This window comes from Pinus tabuliformis, chromosome X (assembly GCF_031772625.1).
Source record: "Pinus tabuliformis cultivar Carrire ecotype Pingquan chromosome X, CPIR1, whole genome shotgun sequence".
Taxonomy (NCBI): Eukaryota; Viridiplantae; Streptophyta; class Pinopsida; order Pinales; family Pinaceae; genus Pinus; species Pinus tabuliformis.
This window is the reverse complement of record NC_142308.1, coordinates 1,749,951,039-1,749,968,808: the sequence shown is the minus strand read 5'-3', so window position 1 is coordinate 1,749,968,808 and position 17,770 is coordinate 1,749,951,039. Positions and strand designations below refer to the sequence as shown.

General features: G+C 38.6%; 1 protein-coding gene across 4 annotated transcripts in view; it reads right to left on the bottom strand.

Annotated features, from left to right (window-relative positions):
• The window catches only part of LOC149146795 (2-oxoglutarate (2OG) and Fe(II)-dependent oxygenase superfamily protein), a 358,726-nt gene that overhangs the window by 71,917 nt on the left and 269,039 nt on the right, over window positions 1–17,770 (bottom strand). For 3 of the 4 annotated variants that reach the window (XR_016264572.1, XM_089448734.1, XM_089448733.1), the window contains 2 exons: window positions 10,161–10,226; window positions 9,936–10,055 (listed from right to left, as the gene is read on the bottom strand). Coding sequence is in view for 2 of the 4 variants with exons in the window: in XM_089448734.1 (XP_089304860.1) it covers window positions 9,936–10,055; window positions 10,161–10,226 (186 nt within the window). In the remaining 2 variants the exon portion in view is untranslated. Of the gene's footprint in view, window positions 1–9,935; window positions 10,066–10,160; window positions 10,227–17,770 lie in introns of all 4 variants that reach the window. The other variant, XR_016264573.1, reaches the window with a different exon arrangement.

The following is a 17,770-nucleotide window of genomic DNA, read 5'->3' as shown; positions in this document are numbered from 1 at the left end:
CTGAGAACAAATTTTTCTCCTCACCAAATCAATCTCCCTGACTGAAGCACTACGCAATCGCTCAGCGCTACCTCTCTGGGATAATTCAACTCACTTGCTGCTACCTCCAAAGATCTGGAAAATCTTTCCTCCGACTCACTGCCCCTGCCCCTCAATCACTGCTTCAATCTCACAGGCTCTCCCTTCGGCAACTAATTGTTGCTACTCTGGAAATCGATCTGCTCATGAAATCAAATTGTTGAAGTTGTCTCTCCAAGTTCCCATCGACTTCTTCTTATAATCCTTTATTGAGACTTCTGTTGAAGAATCTAGGGCAATTAGATATAGTAGGATTCTTCTAGAGTTGATAACAATTTTTGAAGCTCTTTTACAATTTATCTTGTTAGCTTAATCTTCTTCTCTTCTTATTAATGCATGTGTGTTTACTTCATCAAACTGCTACCAAAAAAGAACAAGATACAAGATGTTGGCTCTCTGCTAGGGAAAAACCTCTCTCTGTTAAAGAGGAAAGCCCTTTCGTAAATTTCTATTATTGAGGCTTCTTATTGATCAATGCCAAACCCTAGACCCTGACAGACCCTTGACAAGAATATCCTCCAAGCACAAGTCAAATCCTTCCTCCTTCCTGCACTTTGTTTTCCGACACTTCGTCCTTCTTCTTCCGGCACTTCATTCCTCGGCACTTCGTCCTCCTTCCTTCGACAACTGGTGATAGACCTTGTTTATGTGAGCTCTAGAAGAGATACTTATCTTTGATACTTGTGAGATCCTTCACCTGTGAAGACACGTTCCTTCTCTTGTCCAATCGAGCTTCTTCTTAATGAGTAGTTGCAGACTTGATGTGGCAGCACTGCAGCCCTAGTTTCTCGCACGTGTGGAAGGTTTCCCTTATGTTTTGACTCCTTTCTCCTTCGCTTGTGAGAGTCTCTTCTTCATTTGAGTAAGAGGCCTTATAGGCCTAAGTTTCTAGCCCAAACAAGAGAGATATGTAACTATGATGTGGTTTCTGTAATGACCACAGATTACCCTTCCTTTTTCTTGCGCGTGTAACTTGTAATTCACACTTAGAACAACCCTTTATCACTCGGTTTGACTCTTCCTTCTTCGCAGCACTAGAGGCTCCTTTTCCTCGACTTCTTCCACCTTTTCTCGGCTTCTCTTGCTCGCTAATTTCAGAGGTATGAATGCTTGTCATTGGAGGAGTGGACAACCTCTATATATAGAGGATTGTCCCTCCTTTAGGCCGACTTGAGGTTGACTTGAGGACAGTAGGCCGACTTCACTTCTTTTGCATCGAAATTGCTTCTTTGATGATGTCGTTGCATGGAGAGGTCTTTGACATTGCTTGGAGAGATATTCTTTGACCCTTATACAAATATATACATGGTGTAACATGCCCTTAAGGTCTTCAACATTTTTTTTTTGACTCTTTGACTCACCTATAGCACTTTAACATGTGCTAGACCTATTTCAATGAGCAAGAAACTCATTGATAAATATAACAAAAATAATATTTCTTTTATTGAATAAATACAAATATCAAAAGTATACTTATAAAGACTGAACCTAGTTACATTTTCCTCAACACTCTCTCTTAACTATAGGGAGGTATTCATAACTCATTACAAGGTGTTTGGCTATTTTTCAATCTTGAAGAATTCACATAAGAGAAACCGGATTGGAAATCCATCTGTTATAGCATCATAGTAACCAACATTGTCCATAGCAAGGCCTTGACTAACAGCTCTATCTCTCATTAGATCAGAGCACAATGTTGGCGAGACCAATGACTTATAGACACCTTAGTCATTGTCTCTCAAGGTACATACCCACCCAGGTGTTCACTGAGTATGACCTTATAGGACTATTCTTGTCTTGGGTTCCCAACCCTCAAAGAATATCGGTCCTCTTGCCTACTCTTGTCTTGGATGCCCTACACATCCTCAAAGAGTATCAGATGCCAAATGATTACCCAATCCTCCCATTCTTTCTTCCCAAGTGAAGACAAGAATGTTGTGTCTATCTCTTCCTCTCAATTGAGGAAGATATGCCCAAGTATCCTCTGACAAGGTACTTGTCCAAGTTCCTTTGTAATTAGGAACTTGTTATAACTCCCTCTTAGCTAGGGACTTGTCCATTCATCAACAACTTCTTCTTCGTGGGTCCTTCAGCTGCTTGATCTCCTTCTTTGATGTCATGAATTCTTTGTTCTAATTGTTTCTTGGTAGGGCACCGACCATCGATCACTTTCCTTCTTCGCTTGTCATGTCATTGCTTCCTCGTGGAAAGTGTCCTTCTAGATCTGTGTCAGGTTCTTTCATCATCTGGCTGCTCCTTTGTCATTTGTCTATGCTTTTAGAATACTTATCACATAGATGCTTAGTTGTACTTGTACTTTCTTGTTTTCATGACTTCATCCTGACTTGCTTCAACATAGATAGTGCTTTTGTTGGATGACCTCTTCATCATGACATCTTCATAGAGTTGAATCAGCTATCTGCACCTTAATATCTCTAAGGCCTTCATAGGTGTCAAGGGTCCTTTGATCTTTTTCTTCCTTTGTCAGAGTCGTCATGCCTTCTTTCAGGAGATGTCTTTAACGGATCTTGTCAGATAGTGATTCCTTATGACCATGGTATTCTTCACATGCTTGATCTCTTTCTTCATTTGCTTCTTCTTGAGTTGTTTAGATAACAACCTTATACTTCCCCATGAGAGCACTTTCTTCTTTTCCTGCTTACTTGAACTAGTCAACATTTCTTCTTCACATGTCTTTTGGTTAGCAATCTTGTACTCCTTAGGAGAGTATTTTCTTCTTCAATTGCTTCATGGAGTAGTCAACAACTTTATGCTCCTTATGTGAGCACTTCTCTTGTTTACTTGTAGATGCTCTTGAGTATGTCTTTGGTGAAGGAGATCTTTTTGTACTTGATCATGGCTTAGATCTATTCCCATGACTTTAATAATTTATAAGATGACATGACTTTACCTTTTAGTGCATACATACCTCATCTTGATTTTGCTTTGATCATCTTGGCTTCATTTGATGGTCCTTCTTGATTGATGTAGCCCTTCTTTCCTTCATCCATTATTGCCTGCACATCATTCTTCCTTGTATTCCATGAACGGAATTCTTGTTGACACATCTTCTCTTGTTTATGAACCTTCCTTTGAAGATTCTTGGCATAGGATCTTGTACATCCTCATCCTGCAAATGTCTCTTTCTTTTGATGATGGTGGCCTTCTAGGGTTTACAATCACGATCACTTATTTTTTATCATGGATGAGATCTTATAATAGGTATGCTCCTTCTATATGAATATCTTGAGCGATATGTACACTATGCTCCAATATTTCTAACCATGCATTTTGTTCTATTTCTAAATGCTCCTTCTACATGAGTATTTTGAACTCTATGTACATCATGCTTCTAGATTCTAGAAGATGTTTCTAGCCATGCAATTTTATTCTATTCCTACATGCTCCTATACTACTCAAAACTTTGAAAGAAGACTTTAAGTAAAGAAGTAGACTTAGTCATAGTAGAGATTCGGAGGATCTTCCTTCTTTTGCTCCTTATCTTCTTCTTTCACCTCTTGAGTCATGTGAGCTTCTTCCCTTTTTCTTTTGTTGTTGTTATCCTTCTTAAGTTTTGGACAATTCCTTTTGTAGTGTCCATATTCTTGGCATCCAAAGCATTGGATTTTGGACATATCTCTATTGTTTGTTCTTCGTGGACCAAATTTGCCAAATTTTCCCTTTTTCTTGACCATGGTTGCAAATGCTTGCTCCTTGGATACCACATCCTCTTTTACTTTGAGTCTAGCTTCCTCTATCTTGCATAGAGACCATAATTCACTTAGTGGGGTAGCTTCCTTCTTGGCATATATGCTTGATGTGAAGTTGCCCCAATCCTCAGGTAGAGCATTGAGTACTACAATTGTCATTTCTCTATCAGACATGACTTCTCCCAACTCTTGAAGTTGATCCCTCATCTAAGAGATCTTCATGAAATATGGAGCTATTCCTTCCTTTGATATCTTCATCTTATACAAATCATTTTGAAGAGATATCACTTCTCCACCTATGCTTACCAAGAATAGCTCTATTAGCTTGTCATAAATTTCTTTTGATGTTTCAAGTTTGGAGACATAAGGAATGAGAGAGTCTTTGATGGATTCTATTAGAATCCTTTGAGCTCGTCTCATCCTTATTGTACTTGGCTAAGGCTTGAGTTTGTTCCTTAGCAAGGATACTAATATTCCCTTTGATGTGTTCTAGAAGTTCATTCTCCTTGAGAAGTAAATCAGTCCTCTTCTTCCATGCAACGAAGTTAGTGGTCCCAACCAATTTATTGTTTTCCTTGCAAAAAGACATTGATGTATAATCAAAAGGGGACATATACTTACTTGATAGAGTTTGAGATGTAGTGGACTTGCTTTCCTTTTGAAGACTTGATGGCTTGCCTTCCTTGGATCTTGATGTTCTTCAAGTTGCTTTCTTCAAATGCACTTGATTGATTGCTTGATGACTTGGCTTGTATTGCTTTTCCTTTTGAAGATGGTGTGGCTTGATGTAGGTCCCTCCTTGATTTGCTCTTCTTGTAGGTGCCTTTATACAAAAGGCTTCTTCTTTTGCATTGTAGTCTTCTTGTAGTCCTTTCTTGTCCTTGATGAGATTAAGACTTCTTGGCTTGATGCTTCAACTTTTGTAGATATCCTTCCTTGATGAGAGTACTTGAGATGCCCTTTTCTTCATGTGTCACCTAAGCTCTAATACCATGTTGAAGAATCTAGGGCAATTAGATAAAGTAGGATTCTTCTAGACTTGATAACAATTTGTGAAGCTCTTTTACAATTTATCTTGTTAGCTTAATCTTCTTCTCTTCTTATTAATGCATGTGTGTTTATTTCATCAAACTGCGACCAAAAACATAAGAACAAGAACACAAGATGTTGGCTCTCTGCCAGGGCAAAACCTCTCTCTCTTAGAGACGAAAACCCTTTCGTAAATTTCTCTTATTGAGGCTTCTTATTGATCAATGCCAAACCCTAAACCCTTGACAAGAATATCCTCCAAGCACAAGTCAAATCCTTCCTCGTTCTTCAGGTGATGAGATGTCGCCTTCGTAGATATGCAAACTCAGTTGCAATGTCCAACTAGGCTCCTTAATAAGATTTGGTAACTCGGCCTCTTGCTACAATGAACACTGAATAACTCGACCCTCTAATTTAGCTCTCGGCCTCTACTCAGAATGTGCCCACAACCTCCAAAGTAATTATAGGCTCTTGACCTCCGAGAAAGGTAAAAACTCAGCCTCAGGAAGAAGAAGCACTCGGCCTCTGAAACAATATGCACTCGGCCCCTCTTGATCAATGCAACTCATCCTAAAGGAAGAGGTGCCCCTCGATCCAACCACTAAATGGAATCTTCAACGAATCTGACCTCCAAGAGTTCTTGATCTAACCTAATGATCCGGATGCCGATGTTCGTAACATTGGTTAAAACTTAAGTAAATGGATTCCAAGCTCAGAAGCAGGGGGTCGGGGATGGTTCTTGCAACACTGCTTTGCAAAGGGATAGCCACATTATATGTACCTTGTCTCTTCCCTGTTCAACCACACATTTAAAACATGAGCCTCAATCAACTGACCAAACTGCTATCCCAGAATAACCTGTAGTGCCATCGGAATTTCTAGGCAACCTGGATTGCAACAGGCATATTAAAGTTGAATTCCAAAATGATGTGACATCCTCTTAAATGTGAATGACTAAAGGCCCCTCAAGATATATGTCTATCAATGTAGAGCTCTGATGGCTAATTACATTCATCAACAGTAAAACCTTTCTCAGAAATTGTTGGTTGGCATGCACCATCACCATTCTAAGAAGCAAAGTCTATTGCAAAACTGTGTGTCTGTACATCTGCAAACCATTTTCTCAACACGTGAACAGGCACCTGCTTCTTCCTACAACTAGTAATGCTAAGAAAATATATATTTTCATTTAACTAATATCTTCACATTAATTGTCTTAGGAATTTTGCCAATGTTAACTGTAAATTTTCAACATCAATCAGATGGGCCTTCAGATGATCCTTCAGACTGCAGAACGGTGAGGCCTCAACTCTTTGGTTGACCACCACCCTGGAGGGATTGACCAATCTCCACAAGACCCTTACCGAGCTGCCATTCCAAGCCACGTGTTATACACTAAAAGACTAGCAGACAGTCCAATAGATAGCTCAGCTCTATAAGGTCCAAGGGCATGGCCCCCCATTAAGTGCATCTAGGGTTCCATCCAAACTTCCCTCTCCATGGTCTTGGATGAGAGCTGGGCTCCCTCACTTCTCCGCTCACCATGTTTATACAGCCAGCCCCCCTCAGCCCTGGCCACACCTGAGAGGATATCATCTGCCAAGGCATCAGTGATTTCACAGTTGTGGATGACTCTGATGGGCAGATTTTCTCTCGAACCCCATACTTGTCTTTGGCAGCTGGCTCTCACACTTCCTCACATCATCTCCTTTGATCAGCATTGAGTGCCTTTCGGTTTTAGAACTCTAGCTTTTTAACATCTCCCTCTGTACCCGTACTTTACTTTCTTATGCTTCCTTATTAGCTTTATTACTAGTTGTTTAGCCATTGGTTATGAGCTTAGATATTCGGATGGAACCTGACTTTCTATGGACATCCAAGCCAAAAACAGAGACCTTATGATGGAATAAGACTTTCAATAACTAAAAAAAAAAAATAACAGTGTTTTGAAATGAGAGAAAAGTAGCTATAAACAATGTCGAACTAGCACAGTACTTCCACGAATCAAACTAGAAGCAGATGACGTAAATTGAAGCAATAGGAGAATTAAGTTGCACAAAACGTGGAAATGTGTACAAGTTTTGGAAATGGGCATGCCTGCAAATGTGACCAGCCGCTGCCACTGCCCCCCTACCCCCCGTAAAAAAAAAAAAAAAAAAAACAAAACATGTATGTCTAAGGAAATACAATCTATAATATATATATATATACACACACATGTGAGTGTTTCTTTTATATAACATATTATCTTGCAATAAAATAAGGATAGGTTAATTAGTAGGTAAGTTTAGAAATGAATTAGATGTTAATACCTAATTTTCTTCATTTTCCATATAATAGGTTTCTTTAGACTTTCTACAGGCCTCTTTCCCCTCATGGGCACCTGGGGGTTTCCCAGAAGTTTCTGAGGTATTTCCAAGTTTCTAGAAGTTTCCGATACTGGTACATGGGCAGTCTAGGAGTTTCATGCAACAGAGGAGAATTCATATTAATATGTTAATCCATATGAAAGGTGAATAGACAAGAAGTTCTCAATGGAGATAACCTCGAGAAATGAAAGTAATAATCTTAGAACTAAATCTCATTATTTTATATGATTAAAATCTTTCAATAATTGCAAACAGAGCCTTCTCCACTAAAGGCCAACAGAGTATGAAGCCATCCCACCAGGGATTTTTTTCTCATTGTGGTCTGCCTCACCCAAATGCCATGAGTTTCAAAAGGATGAGGCTAAGTTACCGGATCCGGCCCTCTAGGGTACAGGATCCACGGATCCACGGATCTGATCCGGATTCGAATCCGGATCCACGTAAATACGCCCAAGAACCGGCACGTGGCGGATTAATATTTGTTAGAAACGGATGTTGAAATCTGGAAACGGATCCCGTGTCACTTTTCCGGATTTCTAAGTTTTTTTGCCATGTTTTTTTTACTTTGTAGACATTCGTGGTACATTTCGAAGGGTTTCGAACGCCGGACCTTGGCTTCAAGTTACACGATCTCCGGAATTTTTAAGCGTGCAGAGTTTCGAGCACGCAGGCAGGGTTTAAAGTTGCCCTAGTTGCAGTGTTATGACCCATGACCCGAGCTTTTACGAGCTATTACGATTTTACGAGCTATTACGAGCTATATTTTGACTTATAGATTGAGATTTTAACATATAATTTTTTTGCTAATTTTTATTAATTAATTTAAAATTTAAAACGATATATAAAATTTATACAAATTTCAAATATATATATATATATATATATATATATATATTTTTTTTTAAGTTTAGTTTTGTCTTAATAAACTTAAAATATAGGTATGTATTTTTTAAATTATATTGCTTTTTATTTATAATTTAGTTTTTATTTATAATTTAGTTTTGACTTATAGATTGGAATTTGAGCATATATTTTTTATTTTAAAATGTTTTTTTTTTCTAATTTTTATTAATTAATTTAAAATTTAAAATGATATATAAAATTTATACAAATTTAAATATACATATTGATATATAGATATAATTTTAAATTTAATTTTGTCTTAATAATCTTAAAATATAGGTGTGTGGGCATAAACTAATGATGGTGTTTTATGAATGCAAACTTAAAAAACAACAATTTGTTAATTTGAAGAGATAATTAAAGATGAACTTGAATATATGGTAAAAGCACAAAATGAATGACAATGATTTAGCTTTAATATATATATATATAAATGGATGATTTTGTGTCTATTATTAATTTTATTATATTTTTAATATTATTATATTTTTTGTACTTGCCGTATCCTTGCCGTATCCGGATCCTGGATTTTCAAAAAACTAGCGAATCCGGATCCGGATCCGGATCCGTATCCGTATCCATATCCGAATCCTGGTAACTTAGGGATGAGGACAGGTGCAAGTCCTTAGTGATTTTGGCAGAATGGCTACCCCTCAGTATTTTGGCAGAATAGCTACCCCTCAGGCCTGGAAAATAAAATGAAGAAAATCCACTCTTTGTTGCTGTCTCTTGGAACATGTTTCCCAAAGCATTTTGAACCAAAAAGAAGAAGCCTTCAGATAATTAGACAAGAGAATAGAACAAGAGCACAAAAGTATAAAATTTGATAGATAGCAACATTATTAAACAAAAAGAGCCAAAGATCCTTGAGGTGAGGCCTCTACGTGAGGCCATGTTTTATTCTGCCGAAAGTTCTCTAGGTGAGGCAGAATATTGATATATCTGCTGACTAAGGCAAGGGTTATGTCTTCAGCATGTTGTTAATTGATATAGGTCTGTAACGGCTTTTTCCTTGACCATTGAAGCTATTAGGTAGAAGGAATTAATTATTTACAGATATTTTGTTGCTGTGGCAACATTATTAGGTTATTTTTGCTACATCACTTGTGGGCAACCAGTCACAGTGTAAGTCCTATGATATTAGACCCATGTCAAGTATTATATGGATATGATTGCTGCCAAGCCTTGCAAATGGAATCTTAGAGTAGCTTAGGATTACTACCAGCACAGACCCATCTTAACCCAGATCTACTAAGCAGGAAAAGGGAATAAAAATAAATCAATGCACAAACTTATCAATGCTTGAGTGACTGTGGTTACAATGGATCCATGTTGGTTTATGTTATTATATAATTTAATTATTATTGTAGTCTGTTTCTTCAGCTATTATTATGGTTGTGATTTGTTTAATTTTTCACCTTTATGGATCTTTTAGTGTTTTTTCAATTTAGTTTATTAGAATTACAGATATGACGCATCTACCTGGGCTCTAGATGCACCTCACTACTCTTAATGCAAACACTAACAAGTTGTATGAGTGCTTGTTAACATTTCATAGTATGCCAATTCTTGAATTATAAAACCACAAATATTCAGCTCTAGTGCCTGCTTACTACACACACATTCTTCAGGTAATCAATCCCTAATGTTTCCTTCATAATCAAGCACTTTAGTTGAAGATTTCCATGACTATAATGCTTTCATGAAATGCAATAAAAGTGAATCAAAATCCTAGCCCTGTACCTAATGCGAGCACATCCTGAAAACATCATTGAGAATACATGGGTGCCTTTTCCCCCATGGCTCTGAAAATATAGGGAAGCTCCAGGATGAGAATAATCCCTACCATGTCAATTGTGCCATTGATAAAGGTCGAGTAGAATAATAGACCATCTCCTTGTCGTGGCTTAACTTTCAAGCCAATACACTTCTTGTAATCATACTCAGTACCAATATTTTGAAAATTCTGCACAAAACTACTCATTAAAAGTTATATTCAACTTAAACACTCCACTGGTTAAGAGTATGTCTACAGTGTTATATCAAATAATACAGAAACTGAACAATTCACCTCAAATGGGAACATTGTTTCCCCTCCTTCCTCCACATTAGATAGATACAACAAAAACGAAGCTACCTGCAATTCACAGCATGATGTAAGTCTAGATCTCTCATAAGCATATTCCAAAATTAAAACACAGCAAATAGTACTCCATAAAAAGTGGAAGTTAACTTACCCTTTATACTAAGGGTAGAAGATTCCTTGATATAACCCTTTTACATCACATTAATCAATTTAATTTCTAAAATATGAAAAATATCTTCTGACCAAAAAAATAAAATTTGCATAGGTTTAGAAAAGGAAATGAGCAGCTCAATAGGTACACACCTCGATACGAATGCCTACCTTCACCTTGTGAAGTAAAAGATTATATTGGATTAAATATTACATTCAATAGAAAGAAACTAGTAAGTTCTCATCTTCTTGTCTACTTAAATTGATCACATGGCAAATCAAGTGTCTGCTGTTGAATTTTCTACAATAATGCACAGTAGAAACTGATCTTCTGATCTGATAATTACTTTCCAGTGATTTCAAATCAAGTTATTTTATGTCACATATATCATTAATCAATTACACACAAAAAAATATCAACAGTAATGCAATAAAAACAGTAGGATCATAAAGAGACAGCCAAGCACAATAGAGACAACAAATTTACCCTGGAAAAACCCAACCTTGGGAAAAACCTAGCAACTTTTCTTCTAAGGAGAAATTGTTCTTCAGTAATATTTACAATTTCAAGAGAATTCTAGAAATCTTCCACAAATCCAAGTCCAAGATACCAGTCAAACCTGGTCAAATACCAGCTAGTCAATGCTGGTCAAACCTCCAAAATCAGAGAAATTAGTGCTGGTCAATGCTGGTCAACAGTATGAAATTTCGGCCTAAGGTCAGGTCGGCCCTACAGTCAAAGGGTCTGCGGCTGTGTTGCAAGAAATGGCCCCCAATGTGGTGTACCCATACCCGAAACACCCTGAAATGTCGAAACCTGGCCGAAATGCCAAATGTCGTTGATGTTGATTTTCTAGTGCAAGACTAATACAATTTTTCAAACTGATAAGTACTTCCAATGATACAATTAGACTTCTTTAGAGCATTCCAACCATTGAGTAGTTGTACTTAAAAAATTTCAACAATTAACTTCTTCACTAGAGATAGTTCAATTCATCAATTGTACATTAGTCAAAATAGCATATCTTTGATAAGATCACAGAGACAAATACTGACTAGAAAGATGACCTCTCACAAGTGCCAAGCCAACCTTCTAACAACCTTCGCATATCCACAGAGATATGTGCCACTGACCCTCACATATGTTACAGAGATAATGAGCCACAATTCCGCATGGTTCCACAGAATTATAGTGCCTCAGGTTTGCAAGGTTCCACATATATATATATAGGCCACAGACCTGCACTGTTCCACAAAATATATATTGCCTCAGTTCTGGAAGGTTCCACAGAGATTTAGACCACAGAGCCACAATGCTCCGCATAATATATCTAGATATATATATATATAGGTCACAGACCCGCACTGTTCCACATATATATATATATAGGCCACAGACCCGCACTGTTCCACAAAATATATATTGCCTCAGTTCCGCAAGGTTCCACAGAGATTTAGACCACAGAGCCACAATGCTCCGCATAATATATCTAGATATATATATATAGGCCACAGACCCGCACTGTTCCACACATATATATATAGGCTACAGACCCGCACTGTTCCACACATATATATATAGGCCACAGACCCGCACTGTTCCACAAAAGATATATTGCCTCAGGTCTGCAAGGTTCCACAAAGATTTAGGCCACAGAATCACACTGTTCCACAGAGTATATATTGCCTCAGGCCGCTGTTCCACAGAAGATGTATACCACAAATTTGCACTTAACCATAGAAGATATATGCCTCAAATCTGAAGTGTTCCGTAGAGATAATGAGAGATCCGAAGTGTGCCTTAGAGGAGAGCAAAAGGCTGTATTTACAATTGTCCGTCCATGCAAATAGGTGTCTCTTGGGTAGGCCGACTTTATCTTGGAGGGGTTGCCTTGAGCACTTGTGGGGTAATAAACCAATATTTATAAATTAAATTTTTTCTCTTTCGATTTTGCTAATAAAAATACCATCTGCGACTACCATTTTTCAACACTCCCTATTAGCCAGGGAGGTACTTTTCATTCTCTTTCAAGATCAATCTCCCTGACCAATCCATTGGTCTCTAAGTAATGACCTAAGGGATAGATCACAAAGTCAGATGTACAAGTCTCATCATAAGGAAAGATACATAGCATCAGACTCATCCCACAAGACAAAACCAATGGCATCAAGGTCAGTACCCAACTAACCATGGGATCAATCAATATCGTTCATGAGGCCAAACTCTCCAACCATATGAAATGGTTTCTCAGTCAATCTCAATGACCCAAGAGAATAATCAAAGTCAATCTATCCAGCCATCCCACTGGTCTCTCAGTCAAAATCAGTGACCCAAGAGAGAGAACACAACATCAATCTCCCCGACTAGCCTACTAGCCTCTCAGTGAAACAAAATGACGTTGATTTTTGGTAGCATCTGATGTGCTCTAGCCTTGAAATTTGGTGGAGAGGCTAAGGCACATGAAATCTCCAAGAACCAGAAATCGTTTGGAGAAATTTCACCCAGATGAGGAGTTATTAAAATAATTAATATTTTTAATGGGTTCCTAAGTCTAAATTTAGGAAAATTAAAATATAATGGATATTGATAAAGATAAGGGTGAGAAGCTTCTAAGAGACGAGGATCTAGTCTGTTTTAACCTTAGCCGTTGATTAGAGACTTAATCTCAGTCGTCGATTCATCAAGAGGAAAAGTATAAGAGAAGACTTGAAGATCATTTGGAGACATACTGACAAATACTCAGTATCTCAAGGAAAATCGATTCTCAAAGAGAAGGAGATCAATTTCAGAGGGAGAGTTGCAGGGTGGAAGAAGAGGAGGGCATCAGCAACAGTGAGTGACTGAGGAGGAGGTGACGCAGGGACATAGAGAGACAATGCAGAGAGAGACACAACCATCACGCAGGGCTGACATAGCAGGGCGCAGCCATCACGCAGGGCTGAGATAGTGGGACGCAGAGCCACGCTAAGCCATGCAAACTGACGCAGAAGAGGGAGAAGGGTCTCCAAGGTGTCAAAAAGTTTCCAGGGGAAATTCTCAAGTGTTTTCTCTCAATTTCTCTCTAAAATTATTCCTTGTAAAAGTGATTGTTGTTGAAGATTAATAAAACCCTCATCTGTTGCACCGGTTTTCCCACATTGGGTTTTTCGAGGACTATTGTCCAAAAACAATTGTGTTGATGTGATTGGTTCTTGTGTATGGATTTTCTCTGTGTAATTATGTGATAACTACAGTAGAATTTATTTTAATATTTGTTGAAGGGATTTCGTAAATAACTTATTGTGAAGAATAAGTAGGTGAAATAAATCAGTAGTTGCAGTAGAATTTCAGGTTAGAAATTTTCACATGGTATCAAAGCAGAGATCCGGCAATAGGAGAGAAGAATCGGCTATGGGTCAAGAGCATGATGCAGAGGCATCAACTCAAAGGGACTCACGCAGATTTCCAGAAGATAGCACAAGGGACATGGATCACGATTATTCTATGTTAGCTTCCAGACTGGAAGAAGAAGTCGCTTGCCTAGCAAGCTCTACCTCCTCTGAGGTTTGGTACATAGATAGTGGAGCTTCCTGGCATATGACAGGAATTCAAAAATGTTTCTTAGATTATCAAGAAGAAAGGATGAATTTTCAGATCACCATGGGAAATAAGGCAAAGTGTATCCCCGTAGGAAGAGGCATTGTAGTCTTTCAAACAAAGCAGGAGAGCGGCTTCGAGCAACTAATGTGTTGCATGTGCCAGGATTGGGGATGAACTTACTTGCTGTATCTCAACTTCAAAACAAGGGCTATGATGTTTTCTTCATTAAGGAGAAAGCATATGTCAAACACCCTAGTTGGAAAAAGAAGGCCTAGATTGGAATCAGAAGTAACAGGCTGTATAGATTACAGCTAGAATCTCCAATGGCACTGATAGGCAGCAATGGGATAAAGATTTGAATGAACTATGGCACAAGAGGATGGGACACTTACACCATGGGGCTCTGAGAATTCTCGGGAGTTCCAGAACTAAGTACCGAACGAGATGATGTATGCAGAGGGTGCGCTCTAGGCAAGTATGCCAAAGCAGCATTTTCCAGAAGTAACAATAGAGCTAAGAGTGTTCTAGGATTGATACACTCAGACATCTGTGGACCAATGTCCACAAAAGATCTTAGTGGTGTCGAATACTTCGTCACCTTCATCGATGACCATTCCAGGAAGACTTGGATTTACTTTCTGAAAACCAAGGATGAGGTTTTTGGTTGATTCAAAGAGTTCAAGGCTCTAGTGGAGAATCTGACAGGAAAGAAGATAAAAGTGTTGCGCTCAAAAAATGGTGGAGAGTATGTTGACAAGAACTTCACCGATTTTTGTGCTAGGAAAGGCATCAGAAGAGAGTGGATAGCTCCCTACAATCCAGAGCATAATGGAGTAGCAGAAAGCAAAAACAGGACTATTGTGGAAGCATCTAGGGCAATGTTGTATGATCAGGATATGCACAAATTCCTGTGGGAAGAAGCATGTAGCATGACAGTTTATGTCCAAAAAAGGACTCCGCATTGGGCATTGGGAAAAATCACTCCGGAAAAAGTCTTCACCAGGAAGACACTTGAAGTCATTCAATTCAAGATATTCAGAAGTTTGGCATATTGTCGTATACCCGAAGAAAAGAGAGAAATTAGATCAAACTGCTGAGAAAGGATATCTTGTGGGATATAGCGAGAATGCTAAGGCATATAGAGTCCATATCTTCCAGGGAGTGGGAAGATAGTAGTTCGGCGGGATGTAAAGTTCATGGAGGACAGAGCTTTCAGGAAATCTCGAGAAATGCCTTCTGAGGAGCAGTCAAAAGACAATCCGTTGGTCCAACCACTTCGACCAGCAGAAACTAGTACCAGCAATTCTCCTAAAGGCAAAGCTTCATAACATGAGGATGTGAAAATTCTATCACTGCAGCAACTAATTTACTTCTCCTACTTATTTCATCATAAGTTATTCATGAAATTACTTCAAAAAACATTAAAATAAATACGGCTACAGATATCACACCGTAATACAGAAACAAACATATGCACACATTGACACAGTTATTTTGGACTAATGTCCCCGGAAAAACCCAATGTGGGAAAACCGGTGCAGCAAGCGAGGATTTTATTATTCACCAATTTTCTTGTACAACAGGGTGCCAAACTGGCTTACCCACAGATAGACAAACTTCCAGCACTTTTCTAAACCCAACGTAGGCCCTACTGGCCTCTACTACACCCTAAAACCCTCTACGTCAGCCTACTGAAGCTTTGTGCAGCCTCCCTGGGCTTCTGCGTCACTCTTGTAGCCTCTGCATGGATGATGCAAGCCCTTCTGGCTCTATGCAGTCTCTGCTACCTCTGCGTTTCTTCCTCTGGCTCTGCGTATGCCTCTTCTGCGCTGATCTCCCGTCTCTCTGTTCCGTACTTGCTGCCTCCTGACTACTCTCCAGACCACTGGTTCAATTTCTCAACAAACCTCGCTCCAGAAATTGAACTGACTGGTCTCCCTCAATGCATTCTCCAAGTGCCCCTCAAGCCTCCTCTTATACTTCTCCTGTTGACATCTCAACGACTAAGATTAAGTCCCTAATCAATGGCTAAGATTAGATCTGGCTTGGTCCATGTCTTTTGGACCATTCTAACACATATTCATATTAATACGCATTAGTATTTTATTTTCCCTAAGTTTAAACTTAGGGACTCCATTAAAAATATTAATTATTTTAATATCTCCTGCTCTGTTTAGAATCTGCCCAAACCCTTTCTGGGTATTGGAGATCTTATGTGCCCCAACCTGTCCACCAAATTTCGTGGCTAGAGCACATCCAATGCTACCCCAAATCAACACTCCCTCTTAGCGAGGACTATGCTCTAGCAATACTCCTCACTGAGTATTACTCTGATCATCTGGCATCAGTAGATGTGTTGATGCTAGGCCTTCCTGCCCAACATCCTTTGCACTGTTGTCTCCTGTACTGCTACCCATGACTCCGCTTCCGCCACTGTTGCATCTGGATTCTGTACAACAGCTCCCTCTACATCCGTGTTGTTGCTGGTCCTTTCTCGCAATACTGCATCCGCACTGCAACTTCCTCTGCATCTGTGCTGTTGTTGGTCCTTTCTCCCAACACTACATCTGCACTGCAACTCCCTCTGCATTTGTGCTGTCGTTGGTCCTTTCTCCCTGTTGTCGCGCAGATTGACACGACAACACTCAGACCGGGGGCTATCACTCTGATCCCCGATCTCTCCGTTTAAGCCTGTCTCCCGCGGCTAAGGGGGGTAGACCCTATGAGATGATGAAGACCAACTGCCAAACAGTTGGGTTGGGAGACACGAGACGCGATAAGATAAGCACTAAAATGGATTTAGAAGTTAAAAGACCAGTGCCTTGTGGAGTAAATATTTAATCGTTTAATTATCAGATGCTGCAACAATATAAACCATGCTGAGCAAGAATTTATCATGAAAACTAGAGCGACGCAAGATATCAGTTGAAACAATAACGTTCTTGCAATATCCAGTAATTTAAGAAAATTTTCAATAGATGCTTTAAACAATCATGCAAATCATAAATCATTAACCAGGCATCACATGCAGCTAATCTTTAAGATGATCATTCATGTACAGATAATAAACATTTATTCCACATCAGTAATTTTGAATCTCAAAATGATATTTTTCCGAAAACAACTGGATCTGGCAAAAATTCCCACGATGCTTTTGATGCTTTTCAAATTTTTCTTTTTTTTTTTTTTTGAAAACAAAGCCTAAAAAATTTAAAAAAAAATCTAAAATTAAATTTAATCTAAAACTTAACTATATAAAAATTAAAACTAAGCCTAAAGCATAAAAGAATCTTTCTTTATTTTTATTTTTCATATTTTCAAAAAAAAACATTATATTAAAATCTAAAATATGAATTAAAACTAAAACTATGAGATAGTCAAAATTATGATCTATATACCCTAAATTTTTTATAAACCCCAAAACTTAAGAAAAGGCCCTACGCTATGAACTAAAAATGATAATAAATAAAGACTAAACCTATGCTAAACACCTGAACCCACCTAATTGCATTTACGTTGAAAACCAAAACAAAAATATTGACTACTCCTATGCAAACGGAAAAGAGATCCACACATACATAGCTCACCTGTGCACAATACTTTTACCTGGCCCGATGGAATGTTTCAATGGCGTTATCAAAAGTGCGTAAACGACAGAAATCGAAACCCCCCAAAGATACACAGTCGACGGCGGCAATGTAGATCGATTCTGAGATTTAACGCAGACGTATGAAACGATTTCAAACGGATTCCTTACCTGGCACTGTCGGCAGCTTGAAATCGATTTTCGAATAACCTTTTATACAGTTGGTGCAAGGCCGCAATGATGCCCAGCTCATCACCTGATCCGCTATGAATATCGATT